Source organism: Cariama cristata, unplaced genomic scaffold (genome assembly GCF_000690535.1).
Source record: "Cariama cristata isolate BGI_N322 unplaced genomic scaffold, ASM69053v1 scaffold12722, whole genome shotgun sequence".
Classification (NCBI taxonomy): domain Eukaryota; kingdom Metazoa; phylum Chordata; class Aves; order Cariamiformes; family Cariamidae; genus Cariama; species Cariama cristata.
In genome coordinates, this window is record NW_009605540.1 from 18,526 (window position 1) to 29,172 (window position 10,647).

General features: G+C 45.7%; 1 protein-coding gene across 1 annotated transcript; it reads right to left on the reverse strand.

Moving 5' to 3' along the window:
- Positions 1-168: 168 nt before the first annotated feature.
- On the reverse strand, positions 169-6,705 carry CHGB (chromogranin B (secretogranin 1); the record flags this gene model as incomplete). The annotated part of the gene is made up of 4 exons (XM_009696002.1): positions 169-581; positions 1,750-3,518; positions 5,230-5,323; positions 6,662-6,705. Coding segments are annotated over 4 exons (1,991 nt in total), but the record flags the coding sequence as incomplete, so codon positions are not given.
- Between the last annotated feature and the right edge of the window lie 3,942 nt (positions 6,706-10,647).

Sequence of the window (10,647 nt, forward strand, 5' to 3'; positions counted from 1 at the left end):
CTCTCATGCTCTTGCGAACTGGCACATAAAAGGCACAGACAGGGTCCTTGTAACTTTTAAAGAAAATATTGGTGAACCGCAAGTCAGTGTTTTGTACACAATCTATCCATCTGATACAGCTTACTTTGAAATAACCTGAACAGTCAAATAAGCAAGGAGAAAGTTTGGTCCAAGATCAATGGGTTTTTATTATTTCAAACTCAGACAAATATATTTCTGAAGAACACTAACACACATAATTATTCTCACAAGCATATTAAAAATATCTGCCTTGCATGAAAGGTTGTAATACTAAAATTCATGCTATTCAGATCTCAATAGCATCATAGCAAATTAAAGACATTTTCAGCTGTATAAATCACTACACTATAGTGGACAGTAAATAGTATTTCCTGGTTTTAGGGCAAACAACAATCCAGTGGCAGTGAATTTACCACAAAATACACGTATTGTGAGTACAGCTACACCTAGCTTTGAAACGCCAAAGCAGACGATCTTCAGCCTCTCCTGTTGTCATTAAACTTCTCAGCTATTTTCTGCAGCTCCAAATCCATAGCAGCCAGGTTTTCCAGTTCTTTTTCCTGTGAAAACATAAAGAACGTTTACACATCAAGTAACATTGGCAAATGTTTGATTCCACGAAAACGAAGACAGCTTCTGAGGCAGACACCTCCTGCTACTGACTGGTCCCTGGGCAGACTGCGGGGGTGAGGGATGCTAACAGCCCTGCAGCCCGTACTTTGGAGATTTGTGCGATTTCCTGCTTTTACCTGAATTGGGGCTGGGGAAAGTATCAAAACACTCATTCTGAGAGCCGGCCTAATTACAGCCAGATCATTTTAGCTTTAGAGCACCATTATCTAGCAGTGAGCTCCTGCCCCCTGCAGCGTGCAGTCCCTTCTGCCCAGGTGAAAGTCTCTTAAGAGGCTACAACCTTACGATCACAGTGGTTCAGGCTTACGACGCAGAGCATGCACAGTGTGCAACAAGAGGAACACCTCCACATTGACAGATGCTGGGAGGAAAAAAATTACGCAGCCAATTCTTGTTTATGATGATGACTTGCTAACACCGTTTAACCTCTATGTAAGTTAGTATTAAAACTCCACTTCTCCCAGCCCCGCTTCGTGCAACAGCTCCTGTGACAGACGTGAGGAGCACTGAGCTGATGGGCGCATACTCAGCTTTCCAGGACGCCGCAGCAGAACACGAAGTCCAACCAGAAAAGGGCTCACATAGATGGCAACCACACGCACGAACTGGGCTTGCCAGTGCAAGCCAGGGTCTGCTCTGCGATTAGAGTCGGGAAGCCAATGGACAGCTGAACTTCACTCTAAATGTCCAACTTACTTTTCAGCTGTACATTTTAAACAACCCAACAGACCAAGGGGTGCTTGCTAATTACCTGTCCTGCTGCAATGGGCATCTCTGTTTTATTAGTCTGTAAGACCTTAGAGGGAGAGGTAGGGCCCAAAGAAGATTATCTCCCTTCTCTTCCTGTCTTGCAGCAGATAGAAGCTAATGAGGATGCACACTGTCTTTATTTTACAAGCTATGCCTGGGGTAGTTCCACTGAATTCACTCAAGGAAAGCAGATTTTTAAATCACTGAAGATCTGGCTGTCAATGTGACTTAATCTTGTTTGTGTTTTTCCATGCACAGCTTACCAGCTGCCTTGGGAATGGTTTTAGAAATGTGCATGTAAAGTCAGCTTCCCCTAGCTTTTCCAAGAAGCACCTGTACACATACCTCCTCTTCTGTCAGAGGCCTCTGGCTCAGACTTCTTCTGTCATTCCTGATTACGTGACGTTTTTTCATGTCTTCTCCGGAACTGTACAACTCTGGGAATTCAGCTGATTTCTTCCTGTAAGTCAGAAGCTGTGCGAGTTGATCCATTTTGTTGTATTGCCTTTTCATGTCATACCTGTTCATTTTGCCAAGATTCCTCTTCTCGGTGCGTCCGTGGTTCAGAGCACTGAGGATTTGCTTTTTCTCCCACCAGTCATAGTCATTATATTCAGGGAAAAGACTCTTCTCATTCAGGGTGGGCCTGCCTTCCTCTTTGCCCTCCAGAAGCTGCTCTCCTGCGCTGTCCCTTTTCTCAAAGTGCCGGCTTTTCCACCACAGCAGTGGGTAGAAAGGGCTGTAGGATGCCGTGGTTCTCTTCTCATTCTCTGCAGGGAGGCGGCCTGTGTACTCTTCCCTCTCTGTGTATCTTCCCTCCTCCATATTCTCCTCTTCATTTTCCATCTGATCACTGCTGTGATTCTTCTTTTCTGCTTCCTCCTCCTCCTCACTGTTGCCAGGGTAGCGCTGCTGCTCTACGCTGTCGTCAGTGCTGTAGTGTCTTCTGGCCTGCCCTTTGTGCTCTCGAGCGTACGCTTTCTGTGACCCTTCATCTTCAGTGTCCCACAAGCTGTACCTCCCTCCACCACGATGCTGCTTCTCCTTGCTGCCGCCACCGAGATACCTGTCCAGCTCTTCCTCACTTTCATCTCCAAGATACGTCCTTCCCTCAGAATGGAGCCTCCTCACCTCACGTGATCCATCATGGTGTCTCCTCTCCTCGCGCCATTTCTCATTACTTTCTTCACTGTGGTGATGCCTCTTGTTTTCTTCTTCATTGCTGTCTTCACTCTGCTGCCACCTTTCCCTGTACTCCTCACTCCCCTGGTCCGCGTGCCTCTTCTCCTCCACCTCTTCAGACCCACGCCTCCCATGATAACCACTCTTCTCCTCACGCTGCTGCTCAGACTCTTCGTGATGTTTCTGATGGTGGTTCCTTTTGTCCCAGAGACGGCCCTCCTCTGCATTTGATTCCTCAGCTAGTTCCTCTTTCTCACCACCACGGCCCCTCTTCTCTTCAGAGGAGTCACCCACTCTGTGCTTCCCGTGATAACGTTTGGGTTTGTAGGGTTGCTCTTCCTCCTCTGTTTCTTCACTGTCATCAGATTCTTCATGCTCTTGCTGATGGGAGAAATCATGTTCCTTAGACTCATGGTGGTATTTTTCACTTTTTTCTTCCTCTGCCTCTCCCTCTTCACCTTCATGAACTCTTTTGTAAGGGCTCTGCACTTCCTCCTCCGAGTGCCAGTGGCCCACAGGGTGCTGATCATTCCCATCAGGGAACTCCTCCATGCTCGGGCCTCCAGAGTGGGACTTCTTGTTTGGAACAGCATGCTCTACCTCTTCGTCACGACCCTCACTCCCTTTGCCTTCTTCTTCACTGTGGTAGCTCTTCTCCTCCTCTCTTTCCTGATAGTGTTTCTTTTCTTCTGTGTGAAGTCTCTCTTCCTGAATAGGTGTGTGGTGTCCATCCTCCTCTTCCTTGCTTTTACCTTCCTCATGAACAAATTTCTCCTCATCACTTCCTTTCACGTACTTTTTAGATTCCTCTTCTGCCTGACTTTGTTCTTTCTCCACACTCCCAGTATGAGTTTTTTCAATCTCTGCTGGGTCTTTCAAATGTCTCACTTCAAGTTGTTTGTTTTCGCTTCTCTCTCTGTCATTTCTACCACCTACAATAACAAAAGGAGCATAATGAAGTAATCCAACTCTCCACTGAAGCGTTACTTCAGTTTAAATAGATAACTGGCTTCCCAAAGTAGCAAGAAGATTGGGACAGAATTAATTTTTTAATTCTGCTTTTAAAATTAGTAGTTTTCTAATATTTTGTACGTTTGCCTGGAGAAGCATTAACTAATTTTAATTTAATTGGGCATTTTAAAAGTTGCACTGAAACTTCCAGAATAGTTTTTCCTCTTTGGCTCTCTTTGTTTGTTATCACATTTTTAGTATTGAATTGAATTAACTCTCAATGGGATCTGGAGTTGTGTTCAGTTCATTGAACGTCAGGCCCTATCCATCACATACGTTGATTCACAAAGACGACAACCATCTATTTCAAACTACTTGAAAATATCTGGGCTTTTAGCAAATTTTAGAAGTCCTAAATTGACTAGGGGCGGGGGGAAATCTGTTACTTCGCAATAGTTATGTTTAATCAAATCGTACTCCTTCCACTGTTTCCAAAATGTTACACGAAAGTCTGACTCTGACCACAATGGTGACAGTGTATTTCTATGAAAATACTTCTGCTTCACTTGCATCTGAGTAACATCAGAAATAGATCACAAATCCTAAAAGTTTTCAGACAATAGCTGCACAGATTTAAAAATACCTCATTATTTCTGCAAAGCTTCTTACCATCTGATATTCTTGGAGGAGATCCGTCTAATGGCAAAAATATGGTCCTTACCCTCTCTTTCCAGTAAGTGTTTTTTTGTTTTCCAAAACATGGCAAATGGACAGTTTTTTTTCTGAAACTAACAATGTTGTACACAAAGCTTGATGCCTGATGGTATTCAGCATCTCCCAGAAATTTGAGGGCGAGTTAGACACAAATACATGTATCCCCCAAGCCCCCAAACCACCCTCTTCTGATGAGTGACTGTATTAGGGCCATGCATTATTCACTCTATAAACAAGCAGGAGACAGATGGGTTTCATTATTGCTTCTTGCTGGCAGGTAAGTTCAAGAGCCGTTTCATTGTTCTGTAATCAAATAAATGGAACCGGGCAGAAGAGAGATGTGTGTTCTGCAGTTTGGCACAGGGTCCAACTTAACCACACTTCACAACAGACAGTAATCAAGCACGCAAACAGGCTTATACCTTGACGTCGAGGCAGCAAAGCACCATGCTGCAGGAATGAGCTCATCTGACATAGCCCTCCCACGGGGAGCTTTCAGCACACATCTCCAGACCTCCAGAATCAGTACCACAAACTTAAATCATTTCTGGGCTGAGCAAAAGACTCCCCTCTCCTGAGCTGGGCGTGGATTCAGCTGCTACCAGGTGCAGGAGCCTTGTTGACTGAAGTGGCAGTTACTTGAAGCCAGTTCCTACCGTCTGGGATGCATTCAGCATGTGGTCATTCAACATTTGCTGACCGCTCAGCCTACCTAAAGAGCTTGTCTAGTTCTCTCAGACTCTCCAGGTGGCTTAAAGCAGCCAACCACACGTGTCAGCCAAGAATCCCTGACAATTACCAGGTCAGGCTGTTTGCTCTTTGAGGAAGACAGACTAAACAGAAGGAAATCAGAATTCTGACACTGAAATTTGGAGGCACCAGTTTCACACAGGCTGAAGTAACAGTTCAGCAGCTCCAATGCAAGAGAGAATCCATCTACCAAATTCCTTTCACAAGTTCAGATAATGTTGTACTTACTCTTCTTCAGGATCTCTTTGCATTCAGGATTAATTGGTGGTGCATTTGGCTTAGACAGAGCATTGGACAGAACTTCCACTATGCACCGTGTTACCTGGAAGAAACAAAATAGGAGAAAAAATTCTCGTGGCAAAAATGGAAATCCTACTTCTGACCCAGTTAGTGAGGAAAGCTAGTTTAGGATTAGAGTTCAGGCTAGTATTTATGAATATTGAGTAATCCCCAGCTCTGCTACAACTTCCTGTGCATCTGGGCAACAAGTGCTTTGCTCCTCACTCCCATACCAGTAAGAAGAAGATAGTCATTAGCTCTTTTTATCTCCCCTTTTGTTTGCATAGGTAGCAGGCTCCTTTTGTACATTTTAAAATATTAAATATCCTCTTCAGTACAAAGGAGAGTCAAACAGCAGGAGGTACCAGCACTCTACAAAAAAAACCCAAAAACAACACACATTCAAAAGATGAGCATCATCCTGTAGGATCTGTCCAAATGAGGATGCTGCAAAGGTGTTACCAGAAGTATGGCTTGGATTGACAATAAGCCAGAAACGCCTTCATATCCTCTGTAAGTGACATGCTCCGCATTTTTGTGTGTGTGTGCTGTAAGCCCTGCGTCTTTTAGCACTTAACTTTCAACTGGATAGTCTTCCAGAAGCAGAGGAAATTGATGGATTTAGGAAAGTCACACAACCTCCTCTAATCCTAAGCACTACCAGAGTAGCTCTTCTGTACAAATTCACGCAAAATGATTTTCAAGTGTTGAAGTTGTTGGTTGTGAGCAAGCGCTCAGATCATCAGGGGTACGAGAGTCTCAGGTTGACAATCTAGGTGGCTGGATGGGAGGAGACAATAAAGCATTTACATAGCCTTCTCTCTTTTAACTGTTTTTAGTTATTACCAGGCGTTTACTAATCTAAATGATCACACTATCAAGCAGCGGAGAGGGTGTGATGTCAAGTTACAGGGTCTGACGTTAGGTTACAGGTGCCGAGAGCAGCTAATGGCATTTATTTAATCCAACAGGTTAAGAATCTCTTTCCAAAGCAGGGGATGGGAGGACTGCATTAGAAAGTCCATGACACAGTTGGTAACTGTAGCTATTTCATCTTTCTTCAAAGTTGCCATCTCACTTTTTACAGTCCAGTAACATGTACTATCAAGTAATATTTCAGATCATTTTTCGGGCAGCTGTACAACCTAGTTTCAAAGGTACCACACTGACACAAGAAGCCAGCTTCCATTTTCATCAAACGCACTGAAGTGCATGCAGGTATCTTCTGACAGCTAAAGGGACTCCGAGTTCCACACCACCAATGATCTCTTAAGAGTTTACCCTTAGGAAAAAAAAGCATTACGCTGAGAGTTTAAAGACAAAACATGGAGAGCACGTGACTGATATTTTCTGAAATTTGCTCTGACATACAGCTACTCACCATTTCTTCAATATGGTCTTTTTCCACTGGAACTGCGCTGACACCTAGAAGAAAAACAAATTATTACACACTCATTAACCCTAGCAACAAGCACTACTGACAGGAGTCCTCAGTCAAATCGGTCTGATGAGATGGCTCGAGTTTTGGGTCGGCAGGTCAGTAAACCAGGGACATTTGGCATCGTATCTTTTCTTATTCAGGATGGAAAAGCAATGTAAAGTTGCAGCCTAGCATGTGAGAGAAGAGGCACGTTGACATTCCTAGCATAAAAAGAATATATACCAAAAAATAGAAGGCAATGCTTAAATTCCAAGACCGGAGCTTTACTACAAGTCACGTCTTCATGTAGTTGAACCTGTTTGGAGGTAAAAAAAACAAGGCCTGTCTGCACCCCAAGAATATTTTGGCTTCTGCAAGGGGCTCTGGTTGCCCCACCACCACCTCCCCAATAGGAGACTATTCTTCAAGGCTTTAAAGCAACTACTGTCCCAATCCTACTGGAGAAATCCCGTCTCGCTTGGACAGGAGGTGGCTCCTAGAGGGAAGGACAGAGCCAGAAGGGACAGGAAAATTTCCATTCACCAAGTGGTCGATTATCACCCCAAGAAATAAGCAAGAAAATAAAATCCCAGCGGAAAACACTACTCAGGAAGGAAGCGGCACAACCTCTCTCTCTCTCTCTGTCCTGAGGACGCGTGGGGCAATTAACACCTCTCTGCACCAGTCCTATTGTACCTGGTCCACGGTATTTGCTTTTGGAAAGAAGCTGTTGCAAATGAAACCTCCAAGCTGCTTTATTTTGCCATCACTGCCACAATATGTCTCCAGCTGGTTAATGAGCTTGGCTGCTGTGCATTATTAATAAACCATGTCAATTCTCATCCACCTTGATATTTGCAGAAGTGAAGTTAAGCAAGTCCGCCAGCCACACACAAGTACATAGAAGCAAGGCTTACTGTATCATGGCTCCACAGGCTTACTGCATGGTATATAATCACAGTACACAAACGTACGGCTTGGGGTGCAGTTCTGAAGTCCTTGCACAAGTCAGGATAAACACATCTATCACCCTCTCTGCAATGCTACTTGGTTGGGACAGTGAGAGATCTTCTGTAACAGATGGAACACAATGCGGATTATGCGGACGAAGAGGGTCAGTTTACCTTACAGTGTCAGGAAAACCAGCACTGTCCCAAGGAAGTTTCCTGCAAAGCAGACAAGAGGGTGTAGCCTTGCACTACTGAATGCAGCAAAACCTTTCTTCTTTTCTTTCAGATGAAGCAGACATCCCCTCGAGCACTGACTCTGTGTGTAATAACTGAAAACAATACAATGATAACTCTCATGATATTTCTACTTTCCTCTATTTTTGCTCCCCCAAACACACATGTAGGAATGTGCCTCTCCAGCCACCATCTCTTCTCTGCCTATACAACTGCGATCAGAGAAGGGAACCCACACGAGGATAGCACAGAAGGGATTCCCCTAAAATAGCACTCCATCCCCAGCGCATCATTCTCCCAGCACGCCAGGTGGTGTGTGGGGGAGATGGTGCTATACAGAGCCAACCCTCTCCTCCATCTTTTGCGCTCAGTGCTGACTGAGCCAGGCTTTGGTTACTTTATTTACTAACCTAGTATGCAAATAACTACCACACTGCACAGTGCTGACACCGCTGCAGTCTAACCTGCCTGCCTCCTCCATCTGAGCACAGAGGATAAGGATGTACCTACACACAGGGGCAGGAGACTGGCAGCAAAGTCCCTTCTACTAAAAAAAGTGTTATCCACTAAAAGGACACTCTCCCAATCCCACAGGTGTTGGAGCCACTGCTCTGACGCTCATCTTGGAAGTGTCTCTTATGGAGATGCTTCCACGAGAGCTGTAAGTGGCTCACAGTCACCACTTACAGTAAGCAGAGGGGATGACCCGCCTCACTGCCTCTCCCTGACAAGGCTCCTCTGGTCCTCCAGCCCAAGAGAAATCATCACACGCACAAGGGCAAACATCTCATTTTGTCCTTTTAGTGATGCTGCCACAGCACATCTCCTGTGAGTTACACCCAGTTGATGTGATAAAGCACAGAACAGACAATCTTCTGAACATCTTTTGCTATTAGAGATGCCAACTTCGGGCTGCCTCTTGAGTGCTATGTCAGTGGTGCTGGAATATAAAGTCAGGTTGTACTCACTACCTTTACCCTCTCATTCCAAAGCTCCTGCCTCTCCAAGGAGATTTACAGATAGATTAATGACCAAGCAAGTGCTTGGTTAATGATCAAAGCTGACATGCACAGACAAAGAGGAAGCATTAGGCTATCATAACAACATCAGAATAAGCAAAATGGTATTGGACATATGTCATATTAACCTGCCTGGAGGAAAAAAATGAGTATCCAATCCATCCCAGAGCCTGAAATAATACATTGAGGCAGCTGCTCTGCTGGAGCTGAGATAGGAAGCCTGCGGGGAGCCAGCATGCCCCACTTTACACCGGTGCTGGCAGCGCTAGCCCGTGCCGGCTGCGAAGAGCTCCCTCGGGGCCACTGCCAGCTGGAGATGGCTGGCCAACACCTCTGCCTTCCTCTCCACATGTGCTCAGGAGGGGCAAAGCCTGGCACAGCCAACAGCGCCAGGCAGCAGGGCACCCACCCACCGGGCGTGCGGGGACACAGCAGACGGTACAACGGCAGGGTTTCACAGCACAAAGTCAGCGTGCCGGCTGCGAAGAGCTCCCTCGGGGCCACTGCCAGCTGGAGATGGCTGGCCAACACCTCTGCCTTCCTCTCCACATGTGCTCAGGAGGGGCAAAGCCTGGCACAGCCAACAGCGCCAGGCAGCAGGGCACCCACCCACCGGGCGTGCGGGGACACAGCAGACGGTACAACGGCAGGGTTTCACAGCACAAAGTCAGAGCACACACCGAGATGGAAACTCTTCCCCCACCCATGCAGAAAAAACGGACCACAGACCCATAAAGTAAAGCAAAGCCCTGGCTCTGCTTTCCCCTCCTGATCCAAATCTGCCCAGGCAGTTACAATCAGATTATTTGATTTTGCAGAAGTGCTGAGAGCTGATGAAGATCACAAAAAAGAATAAGAAATGCAGGACAAATTCACACCGCTTTTGCTTGCATCTCCAAGATTGGGACAGATCTTTTGGTGGGTCCCTGATGAAACCCCCACATGGCTTTGTTTCATTAATGCTGATGATTCAGTGCAGTGCCATTGCTCATGAAAATGTCAGCAAAACCCCTTCCTAGGAAAGATCGCGGAAACTTTGGCATACTGATTTGCAGAAGGAGCGCTAGAAAGTTCTTCAAGTTATTGTTTCACTGATTCCCAGCCTCAAAGAAACTCCTTAGTTCATTGATTCTGGCTGACGCTTGAAAGCAAGATAGCCAAAAGGGACGTAAAGAGGTACCTGCCCTGTTTGACGGCATAAACAGGAAAAAATATTTGGAAATAAATCCCCATGGGGTCTGTGGAGTAAGTCTGGTGAGCTTCTCTGGGTTGAGGTCTCTCCCCCGAACTTCCACTCTCCCCTTTAACTACAAGAAAGGCACCTGAAGGTAGTCAACTTCATTATAGAGTTTCTGTACAAGTCCCAGAGGCGTTTCCATGCGGAGAACTCTAGTATAACTAAAGCCCAATTACTCAACCCAGAATGACACCCATTCTCTCAAGAAATGACACAGTATGCATAAAAAGCTATAAAGGCAAGTGATCACCTGATCCTATTGTGCTTAATCTTCATTTCACAGTGTGGTTTTGATATTTAATGCTGCATGCCAAAAAAATCTTCCGTCAGTTAAAGCTGCAGACCTGCTCCTCTACAGTCATCTCCCAGTACCAAGAACTAGCTGGCAAAAATCTAGCAGCACCGCTCGAATAAAATCAATCCCGAGAAGCCTTTGTGGCAAGAACCGCGCTGGGGGCGAAGGGGCAACGAGAAGAACGCGGTGGGCCCTCGCGGGACGGGGGGGAA